The sequence below is a fragment of the Phocoena phocoena genome, chromosome 13 (genome assembly GCF_963924675.1).
Source record: "Phocoena phocoena chromosome 13, mPhoPho1.1, whole genome shotgun sequence".
Taxonomy (NCBI): Eukaryota; Metazoa; Chordata; class Mammalia; order Artiodactyla; family Phocoenidae; genus Phocoena; species Phocoena phocoena.
Genome location: NC_089231.1, coordinates 72,774,746 through 72,793,496, shown reverse-complemented (window position 1 = coordinate 72,793,496; position 18,751 = coordinate 72,774,746). Strand labels below are relative to the sequence as shown.

The following is an 18,751-nucleotide window of genomic DNA, read 5'->3' as shown; positions in this document are numbered from 1 at the left end:
TTATCTATAGTGAGGTGGATGGACCTAGAGTCTGTCATACAGAGTGAAGTAAGTCAGAAAGAGAAAAACAAATACCATATGCTAACGCATATATATGGAATCTAAAAAAACAGTACTGACGAACATAGTGGCAGGGCAGGAATAAAGACGCAGACGTAGAGAATGGATGTGAGGACACGGGGAGGGGGAAGGGTAAGCTGGGACGAGTGAGAGAGTGGCACGGACATATATACACTACCAAATGTAAAATAGATAGCTAGTGGGAAGCAGCCGCATAGCGCAGGGAGATCAGCTCAGTGCTCTGTGACCACCTAGAGCGGTGGGATAGGGATGCTGGGAGGCAGGCTCAAGAGGGAGGGCATATGGGGATATATGTATACGTATGGCTGATTCACTTTGTTGTACAGTAGAAACTAACATAACATTGTAAACAATTATACTCCAATAAAGATATTAAAAATAAAAAAAGAAAAAGAGGTTGGGAGAACCGTCTTACAGTTACACCGGCAAGTACAAAAAGTATCCAGGTGAGACAGAAACCTGTAGTGAAGGCTGAAAGGGAGGGAAACGTGAGGTGTGAGCTCCACAGAGCGACACAGGGCTCTCACTGGAAATACCAGCCCAGAGGAAGGCTGGAATCTACACAAAAGTTGCATGTTCTAGAATACGGGGACACCACAAGGACTAAGAACTCTATTCCTGCTGAATATCCAATATCCCAGGGAAGCGAGAACCAGTTTGTTGCTCTTCACCATACCTCGTCTCTTGCTCTGAACGTGAAAAACTTGGGAAATTCTTTCTGCAAAAAGAAATCCATATGAAAGGCAAATCAAGCAAGACTCATTTGAATATTTATAGACCTGTTTTGTGATTTTTAACCCTAACCCAGTCCACTTCTAGAATGAATCATTTGGAAAGCCATCTCTTCTCTAGGGACTGACTTTTTTTCCACCCCAATCTACAGAGTAACCATCAAACAAATGGCACCAAGTCTCGAAGAATGCGAAAAACTCAGATGTGTTGAGAATCGGACTGACCTCTTGGGCAATCAGGAACGTAATTCTTCGGAGTCCATACTCCACAAGGATGTTTTTCTGCATTAAAAACCAAAAACACACTGGGATCATATTTGGCCACAAAAAGGAATGATATATGTTACCACCCGGATCAACCTTGAAAGCATGCCGAGTGAAAGAGGCCAGTCCCCAAAGACCTCATAGTGGATGAAATGCCGTTCATCCCATTTATAGGAAACACCCAGAACAGGCCAATCCATAGAGACAGAAAGTAGATCAGTGGTTGCCTAGGGCAGGGGAAAGGGTTTTGGGTTGAGGGAACATGGGGTGACTGCTAATGGGTATTTTGGTGGGAGTGGTGAAAATGTTCTAAAACATAATGATGGCTACACAGCTCTATGAATACATAGCAGTCCCTTCTTATCCATGAGCTATACGTTCCAAAATCCCCAGTGGATGCCTGGAACCACGGATAGTACCAAACCCTATACATACTATGTTTTTTCCTACATATACACACTTATGATAAAGTTTAATTTATAGATTAGGCACAGTAAGAGATTAACAATAATTATAACAAAATAGAACAATTATAGCCATGTACTGTAATAAAAGTTATGTGAACGTGGGCTCTCAAGATATCTTCCTGTACAAATGTAATGCCTTTTCCGTCTTAACTAGGCACTTATCACTCACTGTGGCCATAATGTTTGCAATTTAGGGTGCGACAGCAAAACTAGCACGCATTTCTTTTCTCCTCCTTCACAATTTCATGGATAGAAGACTTGGTTTTACCACAGATCTCAGCAACTCAGCATACATTTTTTTCCCTTCCTTATTAAGTCAAGAATTTTCACCTTTTCATTTAAAGGAAGCACTTGACAGCTTCTCTTCGGCATGTCCGAGTTGCCAGCATCACTTGTGCTTTGGGGGCATAATTAAGTAAGATAAGGGTGACTTACCATGAGTACTGCAATACCATGACAGTTGATGGGATAACCGAGCTGACCACTAAGTGACTAACGGGCGGCCACGCTTGGACAGAGGGATGATTCACATCCGGGCAGGACGGAGCAGGATGGCACACAACTTAAAACTTACAAATTGCTTAAACTTAAAAATTTCTGGAATTTTCCATCTAAGACTGCAGTGGACTATGGGAAACTGAGACTGTAGAAAACAAAACTGCAGGAAAGGGGACTACTGTACTGATAAGCACTGAATTGTACACTTTAAGTGGGGGAACGGTGTGCTAAGTGAATTATATTCAGTAAAGCTATTAATATATACATACATATTACATATATATACATACATATATCTTAACATTTCATGAACTCTTTAGTGAAATTGGTGGGATGGGGCACTGCTGTATTTAAAAAAAAAAGACGACAAGCTGAATAAAAAAGCCCAACCCAGAAAAGTACAAACCATATGCTTTAGTTTATACAAAACTCTAAAATAGACAAAACTAATCTCTACTATTAGAAGTCAGGATACTGGCTGGTTATCTCTGGCGGGGGAGACGTAGTGATGTGAAGAGGCTCAAGAAGGGGCCAGAGGGGCTTCCCTGGTGGCTCAGTGGTTGAGAGTCCGCCTGCCAATGCAGGGGACACGGGTTCGTGCCCCGGTCCGGGAAGATCCCACATGGCATGGAGCGGCTGGGCCCGTGAGCCATGGCCGCTGGGCCTGCGCGTCCGGAGCCTGTGCTCCACAACGGGAGAGGCCACAGCAGTGAGAGGCCTGCATACTGCAAAAAAAAAAAAAAAAAAGAAGGGGAAAAAAAAAAAAAAAAAAAAAAAAAAAAGAAGGGGCCAGAGCATTCATTTCTTGATCTGAATGTTGGTCACACTTGGGAATTCCCTGTGCAAATTCATCAGGCTGTACATTAATGATTTCTGCACTGCTGTGTATATTCGACTTCAGTCAAAAATTACCCAAGGAAAGTACTAAACTGTTTTCAGTTGCTCCCTAAACGAAATAAATACTATTCTGTATAGTTCTCTGGGGAAAGGAAAAAAACCCAGAAGACCAGAAAACAAGGATATTTTTAAATTCCTCCATGTGATAAGGAAACTTACTAGGAGAAATGAATAGTCTTAGCCCATTTCAGAAAGAGGTAAGGAGACATAATCAAAAAGCACTTAACAGAATGCAGGTTGCAAAGAAAACAGGATAAATTGGAAAATGAAGAGGATTCTACTGGGAGCCTGATTACTGTTCTCAATGAAAGGTGTGCGTGAATGTACAGGTGTGTGTATGTGTCTGCGAATGTGTACGTATGTATCTGCTTAGTGCAAAAGTTTTTAAATAATATAGAAATATGTAACATTAAAATGTCTCCCACTCTCCTGGTAGGTGTATATTCTGCTAACTTTCCTCTCTTTGGTATGCTGTATATAAACACTTATTTGTACAGAGACGCATACGTTTAATCTTTTCTAGTTCATGCATATCCTCCTGGGTCAATATGTAGAGAACTGTCTCCTTCCCACACACAGCCACGTTGCCCCCTATAGCATGGCTGTTCACAGGTGATTCTGACACCCCTCCACTGCCCCCTCGGGGGAAGAACCACCAAGTACCTTGAGCATCGTCTGATTTGGTTAGGGGGCAGGCAAACTGCCAACAGCTCAAACGTTGCCTTATCTAAGCCATGGGATGCCAAGCTCAAAGTCCAGTAAGGACATCAGCTCTGTTAAGAAACAGGCTAGAGGGAAATATACCAGGATTCTCACAGTCACTGCCCTGGATGGTGGGGCAAGCTTTCCAGATCCGTCTGCCCCTTCAACATTTTCTACAATGTACGTCATTACACTGTTGATTAATCAATCACATAAGGCTAAGTACCTCACTAACAATAATGTCCCTAAGCTTTCATGGCATCATCCGTGCGTTATTCACCCAACACCTCCTGCCTAGGAAGCTCCAGGCCAGGTCCTCTGAGGGACGCCAAGTCAGAGGAGGTAAGAGGTGTCCCTCCCACCAGAATAACATGGGGGATACAACACATGTACAGATAAACACACTAAAAAGCGACAGCCAAAAATTTCCAAGTGTTCTTAAAGTTGAGACCAAGTCAGGAGGGTAAAGAACTAACAGCTATACAGTGTGCCTGGCAGATGTGATTAATTTATGAGCTTAAGTATCCCATTTTACAGATGGGAAAACTTAAGGATCAGAGAGATAAAGTAACCTGCTGGAGGTCACACAGCACCTGCCCCATAGTTCTACTACCTACATTTGCCAAGCTGCTCCACATCTGTCTGCAGCTGGGGTCATTAAGCATATGGAACAGCTGTCCCTACTGCTGGGTAAGAATCCATGCCGGCAATGGACACCACATGTTTATAAAACCAACCCACAGTTATATGCATACATGGTTGTTTATGTAAGTGACTTGGGCACATGGAGAAGGAGAGCCCTTCCTCCTTCTCCAGGGACCCAGAACCAGAGGCTGCCCAGCATACCTTGGACTGAACGAATGTCCGGAAAGTAGGCACCAGCTGCTCGTCCTCCAGGTAGTCTGCGTACTGGATGGCCACGTTCAGGATGTGGATCGGCTCTTCTCGGAGGCTCTGGGAGAGAAAACCAAGGGTAGGCAGTAGAAGGGCCCAGGGCCCCAGCCTGCCCCCTCCTCGGCTTGCTCCCTGCTCAGACACTCACCTTGCTGTCATCCTCGGAGTACAGGGAAGTACGGGCCTTGCTGAAGAGAGGAACGTCCTTAGGCACGTTGGCAAAGCAGGAAATGACCTCATCAAAGTTCCTGGGGGCACGGGGCAGAGAGGGAGGGCTGAGGGGCCGCTGTTCCACAAGGCGATAGGTCAGGCCCGACCCTCACTCTTTCCCAACCACCACTCTGCAAGCACATCCAAGTCTGTGTAGAATTCCTGTGGTTCCTGACTAGGTCCAAGGCACCATCGATGGGGTCTTTCCCAAAAGGGAAGGATGAACCTATGTGATTTGAGATGCTGAATAAAAGAAATGATTCCCAACACTTTGGGGGCATGGCTGGGGTCCCCCTTTTACTGGCTGGGAGACCCGTGCAACCTCATCTCACTCCTCTGAGTCAACTGAGGATAACAAAAGTAACCACTACACCGCCCAAGGTTGCTGCAAACATAGATAATCCAAGCATGATGCATAATATACAGGACCAAGTTGAAAAAAGGGCAACGATGCTGACATTTTTGAGCACGTTATTTACATATTAACTATAGTTTAAATACAATATTTTATATGTATTATCTCATTTAATTTTCCTTGTGACCCTACGAAGTAAGTCCTTCTCTTAGGCCCATTATACAGATGAGAAAACGAAGGTACAGAGAGAAATCATTTGTTCAGAGTCTTATAGTCAGGAAGCAGTGCAGAGCCAGAATTCAAGAGCAGGAGGCGCTGACACAAAAGCCCACACTTTTGATGATATTATTATTCTGTTATTATTAACTCGCTGTGCCATGTGTCTGGGCCACCCCCACCTGTGTGTGCAATGAATGGGTGGGGGTCAGGGGAAGCTCACTCAACCCCTGTGCATGGGGTGTTCTGGGGAGACTGAGCCACACTGGGTACCTGGTGAAATCCTCGAATCTCTGGAAGGCAACCATGGCCCCCATCCGCTGGGACTTGGGGGAGAAGCCACTGTCCATGAAGAGCTCCTTGCTGTGCCTCAGAAGTTCAGGGTTGGTGATGCTGATGGGTACGGCCAGCCTGCAGAGGAGTGGCAAGTAGGGGGTGAGGCAGTCACCCGTGGATCTAGCCCCAAGAGCTGTTCCTGCCCTGGAAGCTTCGGTGAGCCAGCGCCACATTAGAGCCTTCTGAAAGAGGGGGGCTTAGAATCGGGGTGGAAGGGACGGGGTAGAGCGACAGGGGCTGGGGAGTCTCATCTGATTCCTCAGGACCTGGTAGAGAGCAAGAGCTCCACACGTGAATGAATAAATGAAAGAACGGTATGTGCGTGTACGCAAGTCCAATTCCAACACGGTCGCCTGATAGATCCATAGTAGTGAACTCAGCCAGAGTAAGAATGCACTCGGCGCCAATTTCTCCTGGCGAGCCCCAGCCCCCGGAGGCTGGTGAAGGGCCAGCCTTGGTTCTGAAAGACGTTCCAGGCTTCTGCTCCCCTAACCCCTCCCCTCCGTCAAACCCGCCCTACGGACAGGGCCAGAAACCAAAACTGACCCCCAGGCCAGCAGCCCGCTGGAGTTTAGGTGGCCATTGCCCCCAGAGCTGGCTGCACACCAGGGGCAAATCCAAATGGGTCCCCCGGGGAGTTAGGATAGGGCCCTGGAATCAAGCAAAGGAGGGGTTGCTCATCAGATGGGGGCAGAAAAGAGTCAACAGAGCAGGCCTGAGTTGCTCTCCTGGAAAAGGGACCTACTTGCAAGGCTGGCCCTTGGCTGGCGTCCAGGAACTTGGGGTTGCCCCCATTCCCTAAGTGATGAGGGAGGCTCACTGTGCCCACGTTGTCTGTCGTGTGGTTTTATGCTGAGCTTTCCTTCTGGACTCTAGGATTTTAGTACATGCTCAGCAGAGGGTGCCCACGTGACCAGCTCCCTGTGAAAACCCTGCGCGCTGAGCCTGTAACCAGCTGCTGGACGACACTGCGCGCACACCGTCACAACTCCCTGCTGGGAGAATGAGGCATGTCCTGGGTGATTCCACTGGGACAGGACTCTTGGGACCTTGCGCTGGCTTCCTCTGAACTTGACCCCATGGCCCTTTTCCCTTTGCTAATTGGGCTTTGTGTCTTTCATTACAATAAATCACAGTCACGAGCATAAATACACTGAATCCTGGACATTTTCCTAGTGAATTCTAGAAACCACGGATGCTCTTGGGGACCCCCAATCCAGGTGGGGCAGGGCCTGTGTGTGCCTTCCTGTTGGATACCCCGAAACCATCCGCCAGGTCCCCTGCTCCCAGACAGCTGAATGCAGGGGTAACACACTGGTGTGGCGGCATGGGCTGAATTCGGCCCACAGATGGACCCTGTGGCTCCAGACAGACGCTGGTGCACGCAGCATTTTAAATATATTCCTTATACACTGACTACCTGTCCACACTGAAAAGCTGAGGATTTGATTTTCTTTTTAAAGTCTAGCTTTCCTGCTTCTCTTGGCAAAAACATGGAAAGGTTTGGCCTCACCAGCTACTTTTCTGGAACTAGGACAACAGCCCCTCAGGCATGGCCGTGTTCTTGAGTTCCCCCGCTTTGGCCATGCTCAGCGCCCCCTGGGCCTGGACCTAAGTCCTGCTGGCCTCTCGCCTGACCTCTCCTCTGGTCTCACAACCCAGTTCACAACGTGCCTGGCTCTACAGACACAGGTGTGGAGGGTCCAGCCAGGCCCTGCTGGGTGGTGAGACCTCACCCTTCATGACCTTCCCAGAGGCCTGCAAGAGCAGGGCTGTGGAGGCAGCCAAGGCCGCAGGCTCCAAGTAAGCTCCTGGCCCTCCCAGCCGACAGCAATGGCAAGGGCCTGAGACAGTCAGGGAAGCCCTCTAGGGTCCTCAACGTCTCCCTGGCTGATAATAACACCCTGTGTCTATACTGAGAGTCACAACCAATAACCTGGACAGCCGTGTAGGTTCTTGCAAGAAACAAGGTGTGAGTGACCCCCAGCCTTCAGAGGGCGGCCCCCCTTTCCTAACGGGGTTGAACTGCTATGACAATGAAATCCAAAGGGAAAGAATTCCTCCTCAGGGGCGGACAAGTTCAAAAGTTCTTACACCACCCCTCCCACAGACCCCCAAAATGATTCCAGGCCCCCAGAGAGTCAGTCCCCTTTTCTCTCAATTGGGGAAATGTCACAATTCTTTTTTGGGGGTGGGGAATAAGTCTGAATGAAATAGAGTGTGGAAGCACTCAGCATAGAGCCCGACCCACGTCATGCCATCAGACAGTAATAACAGTATCAGTCGTGATCTTCAAAGAGACCCTTAATATTCATCAACTTTCTGCATGCCAGGCACAGCCCTGAATGCTGTCTTTGCCTTATTTCACTTACTTTTCATCATGGTCTTGGACAACTCTGTCCAATAGAACTTTCTGCAGTGACGGAATGTTCTAGAACCACAACGTCCAACATGGCAGCCACAAGCCACATGTGAGCTTGTGGCTAGTGCACACTTTGAATGCAGCTGGTACAACGGAGGAACTGAATTTTTAATTTAATTGTAATGCATTTTAATTTCAATATCCCACAGGTGGGCAGTGGCTACCGGAGATAAGCACTGGGCTATCTCCATCTTACAGACGAGAGAACAAAGATGGGGGGAGATGCCAGGGTGGGGAAGTGGTGCACCTGACGTCTTCCCGGCAGTTCCCAGACATCCCTGCTGGGTCCCTCCAGAAACAGGGCTACAGTGGTCAGGGAGAAAAGCAGCACAAGCTGGCCCCCCAGGTGGGTACCACTCTGTACCGGTTTGGGTGGGAGGAGGGCAGCATGAACTGGAATTCCACCACGCAGGTGCCGTCCCGGAGCTGCTGGTGCTGCAGGCTGGTTAACTCGTAGGCGATGTAGCCCCTCCGCACATAAACCTAATGAAACAGAAGCACAGCTGACGGAGTGCCCTCAACACCTGAGAAAACTCAGGCTGAAGGGTCCCAGAAACGATCTTGAAATATGATCCCTAAAGTGGTAGCTAACAGCAAATTTGCTCACTCTTCAGGATGCTACTTTCTCTGCAAAGGACCAGATACTAAATATTTCAGGCTTTTGTGGAATATATCTTTATCACAACTACTCAATTCTGCTGTTGTAGGGACTTCCCTGGCAGTCCAGTGGTTAAGACTCCACGCTTCCACTACAGGAGGCATACATTCGTGCCACTGACAATACGTAAATGAGTGGGCGTGGCTGTGTTCCAATAAAACTTTATTTACAAAACCACGCAGTGGGCCAGATGTGGCCCACGGACTATAGTTTGCTGACCCCTGCTCTAGAGTAACACTGTCCAACAGAAATATAACACAGGCCACGTAGGCAATTGTAAATCAATTTCAGATTTTTCCAGTTGATACTTAAAAAAAGGCTAGAGGTTAAATATAATTTTAATAATATATTTCATGTCATCCCCAATACCTAAAACATTACCATTTCAACATGTAATCAATTTTTAAAAATTAAGATATTTTAAATTCTTTCTCCATACTGAGTCTTTGGAATCCAGCGTGTATCTTACACTTCAAGCACAGCTCAATCAGACTGGCCACACTGCACGTGTTCAAAAAGCCATGCGTGGCCAGTGGCTGCCACATTGGACCACATGGTTCTAGAGTCTAAGCACTGGGAATTTTTTTAACTGAATAGGGAAGCCAGGGACTGTGCAGTGAAAGTTAACACAGCAGGCCTAATTGCTATCCTTTGAAAGGCCTGCTTGCAAGGCTGGCCTTCTGCTAGCAACTAAGAACTCAGATTTAGGGAGGATTCCCACCATTCCCAGATAAGAATGGTTGACGTTGCCTAAACTATGCAAACAGTATGATTTATGTTGAACATGTGTTTTCTTCCTGTGAGTTTAGAATTTTGGTATGTAGCAGGCAGACAGTGCCTATGTGACCAGCCCCCAATACAACTGTGGGTGCTAAGTCTCTAATGAGCTTCTGTGGTAGACAGCTCTTACATGTGTTGCCATAATTGGTTTGTCAAGGAATTAAAAGTGCCTGGAGGACCACTGGAAGCTTGTGCGTGGTGTCCTCTGGCCTTCACCCCAAGAGCCCTTTCTGTCTGCTGACTGTGCTTTGTATCCTTTTGCTGTAATAAATCACAACTGTGAGCACATCTATATGCTGAGTCCTGGAGTCTTCCTAGAGAATCGGTGACCCTGGGCGTGGTCTGGGAGGACCAGACACATTTTAAGCGGGGACAAAACTCTACACAACTCAAGAGGCCAAGTGAAAACCTTATGTTTATAATGCTCATCTTGAGTCGTGAAGAAAAGGTTGGATCCTATTCAATAAAACTGCCCAACCAAGTGATGGAACGTGTTAAGAAAGCATCCTAGAAAAATCACTAACAGAAATAAATGGGATTCAGCGCTTTATTAAGTGGGGAAGGTGGGCTGCTGCTTTCTATCTGACTTAGGACCCCCAGACTTAGGACCCCCTAAATAGGACAGGTGTTTGGATGATGGGTGACAATGGTGATCAATACTCCCATCTGATGCTTACTCATCCTGTGAGGTCAGCATTACTATTCCTATCGAAAGTGCAAGAATCTAAGAGTCCAGAGAAGGAAAGCAACTTGCCAGAGGTCACACAGCTTGGACCTTCGCACACGCCGCTGACTGGAATCTCTCTGCTTCTCCCTCCCACAAATTCCTACTTGCTCTTCAGACGCTTTCACGTCACTTTCTCATCAAAGTCTGAGTCGAACCTCCTGGTAAGGTTAAGTACTGCTGTGCAGTTCTCATCACGGCCTGCATCTTCCCTCTGTGGCCCTATCACATGTATAATTAAAGAAATACTGAGTGTGTTTCTCCCCAGCCAGAGAAGCTCCACTAAGGCAGAGACTATGGTTATTCGCTAATGTATCCCCAGCAGCTGGAATACAGTAGGTCTCAATAATTACCGGTGAAAACTGAAGACAGGGGGAAAACACTTGGTAGCTACTTAAGAGTTGTATTAGGTCTCACTGCTGCGAACAAAGAGTGGGGCCTGGAGTGGTTCTTGGAGTTGAAACCGGGGAGGGGTAAAATTGCAGGCCCAGAGACAGTGGCTGTAACATGCTTACAAGCCCAAAATGGTCTCCATGGAGACCCAGTCAACCTTCTGGCATCAGGATGGGTGACCCATGGGGTCTAAAAGATGGCAGAAGAGTGGGCACCACAGGGGACTGAGATTCCAAGTTCAGAGGGTAAAGAAATGAGGAGAAATCACCAGGGGAAGACAGTCAAGGTGAAGAAATGAGGAGAAATCACCAGGGGAAGACAGTCAAGTTGAAAACACCCATCATCTCATAACTCCTTGAAAGGATTCTGAAAGAGCAGATGAAACATCGTGATGTCCTGGAATTAACCGAACACCTCTCAGCCCCCGAATTCAGGAAGACCAGAGCGGAAGCAGACAACCTGGCTCTAATCCAGGTTTTGCCACTGCTCGTGTTCATCTCTGCCTGACACACAGGGAGGTCACCTTAAACCGTCACCTAGGCTCCTTCCGGCTCTCATAGTTCCAAGTGGAAAAGTCTTTCAAAGGTATCTAAGGCAGGTGAGTTGGAAAGTTTGGATGAAGTGCCTCAGACTTGGCCCTTGGGGGTTCATATTTAACTATGCCTGGTCCGGAGGAGGCTAGAATGGCACACAAGATAGCAGGGCTTACCAGCAAGGACTCTGGACTAAGACAGACCTAATGTGAATCCTGGTTTTGCTACTTCCTAGCTGTGTGACCTTGAGCAAGTTGCTTCACCTCTCTGAGCCTCCGTTCTCTTCTCCGTGAGACAGGTGTAAGTAACAGGACCTACCTTGTACAGAGAATGATAAGATCACGTTTGCCAGGCACGTGGCCCAGTGTCAGGCATGTGGCAGGCGGGCAGTGGATGTTAGGACCGGCATGGTCAGTACTGATGCTGTTACGGGGGCCTCTCTCCTACTTACCTCCAAGGATGCCATGCAGACGACTTTGTTAGCATGATAGAAGAAAGTGGGCAGGACGTCAAATATGGTCGTTTCTGAGAGTATTAATTTCTACAGGAAATGGAAGGGGGAAAAAGAAGGAAAAGGGAATGGTAACAAGTTCTAACCAGCAGTCAGATAAGCAGGAGGGATGGGGGCAGTTAAGGAGGCTGGTCGTATTGTTATCACGAAACGTTGCCCATTTCCCAGGCCCACGAGATCTGAACATGGAGGCAGTTCTGGGGTGACTGCTCCCAGGGCTCCCAGCTCCAGATGGGGAGGGGGTGCCTGGAAGCCTGTGAATGAGGCAGATTTAGCGGGTGGGGGAGCCCTGGGAAGATGAAGCCATGACCCAACCACGTGAGTGCTCCCAGCTTCAAATAAGCTCCATCACACATGACCTTTTAACATCACACCTCCTGGGAGAGCCTTGCCGCCTGAGGCCCTGTCCATCCTGCAGGACTCAACCTCTCCCAGAGCCTCCCCAGGGCAGCCCTGGCCACACTGGACTAAACCACTGGAGCTGGCAACTGTGCCCCGCACCAGAGTGCCAGCCCATCGAGGGAAGGGGTAGCCCGCTTCCCCACCCCCGGGCCCCACGTGGGCCACGGCGTATGCTCTCTGCCAAGTGGATGGATGGAGGTGGCCTCACCTTGAGGTTTTCCGGGCAGAACTGGTGGCCGTACATGTTGATGGCAGACAGGAAAATGGACTCCACCTGGTTGTACCTCAGCTCATAGGAGGGGAGGTGGGAGGCAATCAGGACCTGCAGGGGGAGGGGACAGAGGGGCTGGGGTGAGCCATCCTCATGGGGAGGAGCCAAGGGGCGGGCCCTGCAGCAGAGGGGCCATGCACGGTGGGGGCCGCGGGTGGGGAAGGACGGCGCCCTGTGACAGCATGCACGGTGGGGGCCGCGGGTGGGGAAGGACGGCGCCCTGTGGCATCATGCACGGTGGGGGCCGCGGGTGGGGAAGGACGGCGCCCTGTGGCATCATACACGGTGGGGGCCGCGGGTGGGGAAGGACGGCGCCCTGTGGCATCATGCACGGTGGGGGCCGCGGGTGGGGAAGGACGGCGCCCTGTGACAGCATGCACGGTGGGGACCACGGCCGGAGGAGGCCCTACCTGCCTGGCTCTGAGGGCCACTTTGCAGTGCTTGCCAGAGGGGACATGCATGGTGGGGGCCGCGGGTGGGGAAGGACGGCCCCCTGTGGCATCATGCACGGTGGGGGCCGCGGGTGGGGAAGGACGGCGCCCTGTGACAACATGCACGGTGGGGACCACGGCCGGAGGAGGCCCTACCTGCCTGGCTCTGAGGGCCACTTTGCAGTGCTTGCCAGAGGGGACATGCACGGTGGGGGCCGCGGGTGGGGAAGGACGGCCCCCTGTGACATCATGCACGGTGGGGGCCGCGGCCGGAGGAGGCCCTACCTGCCTGGCTCTGAGGGCCACTTTGCAGTGTTTGCTTTTGCTCAGCTGAGTGAGCTCGCTGAGGATGGAGATCAGCTCATCCGACAGGGAAGGGTCTGGGCCACAGAGCTCATCCTTTGGGGGAGAGAAACAAAATCCAAATGGCTCTCTGTTCTACCAGAAGGAAACAGGCCAGCATTCACCCTTGGCCAGGGGGGTGGGGGTGCGGCTGCCCCCGCAAACCTGCCCGGTGTGATACACATACCCTTAGCCACTCTCCACCAAGTACCCCCCTATTCATTCACTCTCCCATTCATCCACCCCAAAACGTGCCCTAAATTCCTGGCATGAAGAAAAAGACAACAAAGTCTCTGCCCGCATCACTGTTAATGGCCAGCACTTATCAGGTACTTACTATGGCCGGGCAAGCAGCTAGACCCTTTCCACTCATTTCCTCAAATGCCCCCAACCCACTGACAGGTTACTATGTGATTCCCATTTTACAGATGAGGAAACTGAGGCTCGGAGAGGCAACGTGCCTTGCCCCAAGGCTACCAAGCATGTGCGAGGCAGAGCCAGATTTGAACCCAGGGCTCTCCTGTCGCTATGGCCTCTCCCTCTTTCCTCTAAACGTTGTTGCCTGACTTATGGAGCTCAGTTTCAGAGAAGAGGGATGAGGGGAAATAGAGGCAGGTATGAACAAAGAGTAAGGGCCACATGGGAGGCTTTGGTGAGGGTGTGTAAGCTACCCTCCAGGAGCCCCAGTGTGAGGGGAGCATCTAGGGCCTGGAGAGGTCAAGGGAGGCTTCCTGCAAGAGAGAAGATCTAGAGGTGGAACTTGCAGAAGAGGGGGGGATGAGGGTTCCTATGTGCATCCCTCCTCTCTGCTTCTGAACAAGGGACCTTTCTGCTGGAGACCAGGGCCGCATGTGACTGGTCTTTGCAACTCCTCTTATGCCCTAAATGCAAGAAGGGCTTGGTAACGGCTCAGAGCTTATACTCCCTCAATACCCACAAAGACAGAACAATGAATGCTGGGTATCTGAATGCCTGGGCATCACACCCCCCCTTCCTTGCACCAGGCCGTTCTCCAAGTGGTCACCAGGTGGTGGTGCCAGGGGTCATTCTTTTCCCCATCTGCTTCTGTATTTTCCTAATTAGAATGAGACTACACTGTTTTTACAATCAGAAAAAAATTGTTCTTAACATATTAATATTTCACACTTGTACATAAACACACAGCATGTCACTGCTGAAGAAATCTCGTGGGAAATTATTCTAAGCTTTCTCTCCCTCCCAAATTCTGATTTGCTTTATCAAGTGGCAGTGGCATTAGTCTCCATCATTCCACCAGCCTGTGGTTCCAAGGATAGCACAGAACGTAGGCGCTGTCCAACAACCAGGCTAGTGGTTTCCTAAGAGAGGAAAGACTCAGGAGTTCCCTGTGGCCTAGTGGTTAGGATTCTGGGCTTTCACTGCCGTGGCTTGGGTTCAATCCCTGGTTGGGAGAGATCTTGCAAGCCGTGTGGCATGGCCAAAGATAGGAATAAAAAATAAATAAGAGAGAAAAGACTCAAGACAAGTTTTGTACGAAAAATTTTTAAATCTGGCCACCACACTCTACACACAAAAGTCTAAAATACTCTCTCTCTTTCTTGTTAACTTTTGTGAAGTGGTCCCATGGCGTACATTTTAGTTCACAGCATCATGTTTTGTTTTCTTCGTTTTGTCATTAGCAAAGTCCTATGACCACTGAATTGACATTCAGAAATGAGGTTCCCCGTAAAGACTCAAAACAATTTCATTTCCAAGTAATCACTCAATTAACAAGTCTTTGCTCAAAATCTCCAAAGCATCAAATACCGTCAAATGCAAAGAACTCACCATTTTCTAGCAAATGGAAACAAGAGAGCCAGAAGAATAATGAATCTCACATATAACCCCCAAACCACACCTGCTACAACATTTTTAGCCTCCTTCACCAAGAAGTCCCTGGCAGTGCCCTAGGTCTCTGATCTGGGGGCCATTCCACCAGGCTGTCCTCTTCCCCAGGCCATCCTCTGATGAACATTATTTTTAAGAACTTCACGCCCAAAAGAGAGTTATTATGTACACAAAGAGTAGCAAACAGCAGAATAATCCACAGACCCAAGCCCTGGCCTGTGAACAAATGGTGAGTGGACTGTAATAAATTATAGGCATCCTCTGTTTTACAGACACTCACACTTAAAAAGACTCCATCCAAAGAAGGTACTTTGAGAAAAGGGTTATATTATTTTAGCAATGAAATTCCCCCCAAGACTAGATATGTCCTTGGTCTTAAGTTCCCAATCCTGGCTGCATATTGCAATCACTTGGGGATCCTGCCTCCCAAATTTAATTTTTTTAAATTTTATTTATTTTTGGCTGCATTGGGTCTTCGTTGCTGTGCGCGGACTTTCTCTAGTTGCAGCGAGCGGGGGCTACTCTTCGTTGCGGTGTGCGGGCTTCTCACTGCGGTGGCTTCTCTTGTGGAGCACGGGCTCTAGCCACGTGGGCTTCAGTAGTTGTGGCATGCGGGCTCAGTAGTTGTGGCTCGCGGGCTTCAGTAGTTGTGGTGCATGGGCTTAGTTGCTCCGTGGCATGTGGGATCTTCCTGGACCAGGGATTGAACCTGTGTCCCCTGCACTGGCAGGCAGATTCTTAACCCCTGCACCACCAGGGAAGTCCTCCAAATTTAATTTTGAAGAACTTCAAAACTACAGGAGATCAGTACATCGAAAATTATCCAGATTCAGCAATTGCTAAACTTTCACATTTGCTTTTCTAGTAAGCATACGTGCATGCCTGTACACACAAACACACTCTCTCACTCTTTTCTCTTTCTCTCTTTCAGTTGCAGACACCATGATCCTTCCCACTACTTCAGAATGTACCCCCTTGAGAAAAAAGATCTCTCCCCAGCTAACTGTAGAACTGTTAAAACACTCCAAAAATTGAACACTAAACCAATATTATTATCTAATATACAGTCCCCGTTTAAACTTCCCATTGGAGAAGCTTTCAGAAAGTACTAATGCCTGGGCCCCATCCACAGAAACCCTGAGTTAATGGACCAAGGGTGGGGCCTGGGCATCTGTATTTTTTAAAAGCTCCCCTACCCCCACCCCAGGTGGTTCTCAAGTACAGCCTGGATTAAGAGAATCTCATGCTGCATTAGGAGATTTTTAAATGATTCTTTACAAAAATATCAATATTTATGAATCCATTTTGTTAGGGTGTTAACTGCCTTATAAGCCCAGGCCCAAATCTGGCCCACTGCCCAGTTTTGTAAATAAAGTTTTATTGGCACAGAGCCACACTCATTCATTCACATATTGTCTATGGCCACTTTCACGCTACAATGGCAGGACTGAGTAGTTTCAACATAGGCTGCATGGCCAAAGCCTGAAATATTTACTCTCTGGCCCCTTACAGAAAAAAAATCTGCCGACCCCTTCCTGCTATAAGCCAAGCCCAAGTCTCCGCTACTATCTGCTGATCCTGCATTTTCTAAGTCACGTCAAGGAAAAAAATCTTTAGCTATAAAGGATTGCTAATTATTACCCGGTAGGAGGAGAAATAAGAACAAAGACATTCCACGCTTCACCAAGAAGGCAAAATGAAAGCCCTACCAGAAGACTCAGAATCCAATACCCCTTGACTAATCATAGCTCATGACTCTGGAGCCATGCTGTGGGTTCAAATCGCAGCTCTGCACTTATAAGCTGGGTACCCTTGGGAAAGTGATTTCACCTCTCTGTGCTCTGTCAAAGGAGGATGAGAACGGTATCGACCTCCTAGGGCTGCTTAGGGAATTAAACAAGTTAGTATTTGTAAAGCATGTCAGGAGTGCCTGGCACACAGTAGGTGCTTTGTGGGTTAGTCATGATCTTCCCCAGGGGTCAACAAATCCTACCTACTGCCTAGTTTTATAAGCAAAGTTTTATTGGGACACAGCCATGCCCATTTGCTTTCACTGTGCCACAGCAGCATTGAAAGGTCAGGACAGAGACCGTATCCTGGGCTAAATCTAATATATTTACTCTCTGGCCCTTTCCAGAAAAAGTCGGCGGAGCCCTGAGCTACCCCCACTCTGGGTAAAGGGTGACTTTTCTTGCTTACGATCAACATGATCACCAGCTGGTTCTTCTTGGCCACCTGCGCATGGGAGAAGATGCAGTCCAACACCTGGGACATGTCTGGTTTCAGCTGCTCCCTGAGGTTTATCACACACTTGTCATAGTGGGCTGCAGGGAGACAAAAGGCCACGTGGGGTAAGGCTCAGGGTCCCTCCTGCCCCCCTGGGCTTGTCACCAATGCTTGCCGTGGCGACTCTTGCCTTGTTGGAAATGGTGCTCAACCAGTAAATATCTTCGCAGGAGATCCAACACCACCGCCTTCATGTAGCCCCGGGTCCCACTGCGGTATCTGGGGAGGAAGGGAAGGCTGGCTTAGTGATCAACTACTTCCCGGGGTGCCGGAGTTATCCACAGCCAGGACTTTTATGATTTGAAAAAGGAGGAAACACTAATAAAGAAACTGGAGGCTGCTCCCTCTAATCTTTAGGCCTGGGAGGGATGTGTGAGTTAGTTCATTTGTGCTAATAACTCTGCAGGCCAGAGAGAGCAGTGACTTGCCCAAGGTCACACATCCAACGAGAGGCCAAGCCTGAGCCTTTGGATGATGCCTGCCCCGCCCCAGAGAGAAGGAAAAACACTTACAGAGCTGGGATGCTGAAAGGGGTCAGCCTTGCATGCATGGTTGAAAAGCAAAAATTTTCAATTAACCACTCAATGTATAAAGACAGATTGAAAAACAAAACAAAACAAAACTTGAAGGACATTTACCAAAAGATCCCTGTGTAAATTTCACTTCCCTTTTAAAACCAAATGGTAACCTGGATGTTCCTTAAACCATTTCCGCTTCTAAACTATTTCAGAACACAGGGAATTGAGTTTTTAAGAGAATGTGATGCTGAGTTTTAGGGAAGCTGAAAGCAGCTTCACCCCAGCGTCACCAAGTGGCAACAAAGAGAGGAAGAACCTAAAATACTCTTTTATTCAGATGTGATTTTAAAAACACACACGAACACAACATAAGACAGAGCTTTGAGATTTATATTTAACACACAAAATCCTGCTATGGAATTTGATTCGTTTATCATTTGTTCATTTCTCCTAGGCATTTCCATTGCTGAAGGATGGGTTAGCGTTAGCAGTCTAAGGGAGGCAAAGTGATCCTGCAGATCCAGCTGTGACTCTCACTTTGTGGGGAATCCAAACTCAAATCTCCTTCCTCAGCTGCGATCCTATATTGTTAGCATGAGTCCCCATGAGCCAGGGAGCGCCCTGAAAAGGACGGCATTTTCCTATAGTCCTATATCCTCTGTACCTCTGATAGTTTCTGCCACATGGCTAACATGCGCTGAATTAATTCGCTGAAGTCTGAGAATGTTTGGATTCTGTCCTTATAGGCAAAGCTTTCTTGCTGGGTAGAGTTTTCATGCAAAAGGGCAGTTCTTTTTATCATCAGAATAGTTCTCCCTGCTCAAGAACTACTTAAGATAAAATACAAATTCTTCGCCAACTCCTCCTTTGCAAGGATCCCCCAAAACCGCAAGGATAATCTGTATAATCCTTTACAGCCTATAAAGCCACCTCATCCCACTGTCTCATAATCAAAGCTACCAC

The 18,751-nt window shown here is 48.3% G+C and overlaps 1 protein-coding gene across 1 annotated transcript in view; it reads right to left on the bottom strand.

The window, feature by feature from the left end:
* ACACB (acetyl-CoA carboxylase beta) overlaps positions 1-18,751 on the bottom strand; it is a 97,706-nt gene that overhangs the window by 28,154 nt on the left and 50,801 nt on the right. Inside the window, exons 22-32 of the mRNA XM_065889277.1 lie at positions 17,401-17,489; positions 17,184-17,308; positions 13,062-13,175; positions 12,283-12,396; positions 11,613-11,702; positions 8,438-8,556; positions 5,589-5,726; positions 4,683-4,782; positions 4,487-4,594; positions 1,038-1,094; positions 758-799 (exon numbers count right to left, since the gene is read on the bottom strand). Of these exons, the coding sequence (XP_065745349.1) occupies positions 758-799; positions 1,038-1,094; positions 4,487-4,594; positions 4,683-4,782; positions 5,589-5,726; positions 8,438-8,556; positions 11,613-11,702; positions 12,283-12,396; positions 13,062-13,175; positions 17,184-17,308; positions 17,401-17,489 (1,096 nt within the window). The remainder of the gene's footprint in view (positions 1-757; positions 800-1,037; positions 1,095-4,486; positions 4,595-4,682; positions 4,783-5,588; positions 5,727-8,437; positions 8,557-11,612; positions 11,703-12,282; positions 12,397-13,061; positions 13,176-17,183; positions 17,309-17,400; positions 17,490-18,751) is intronic.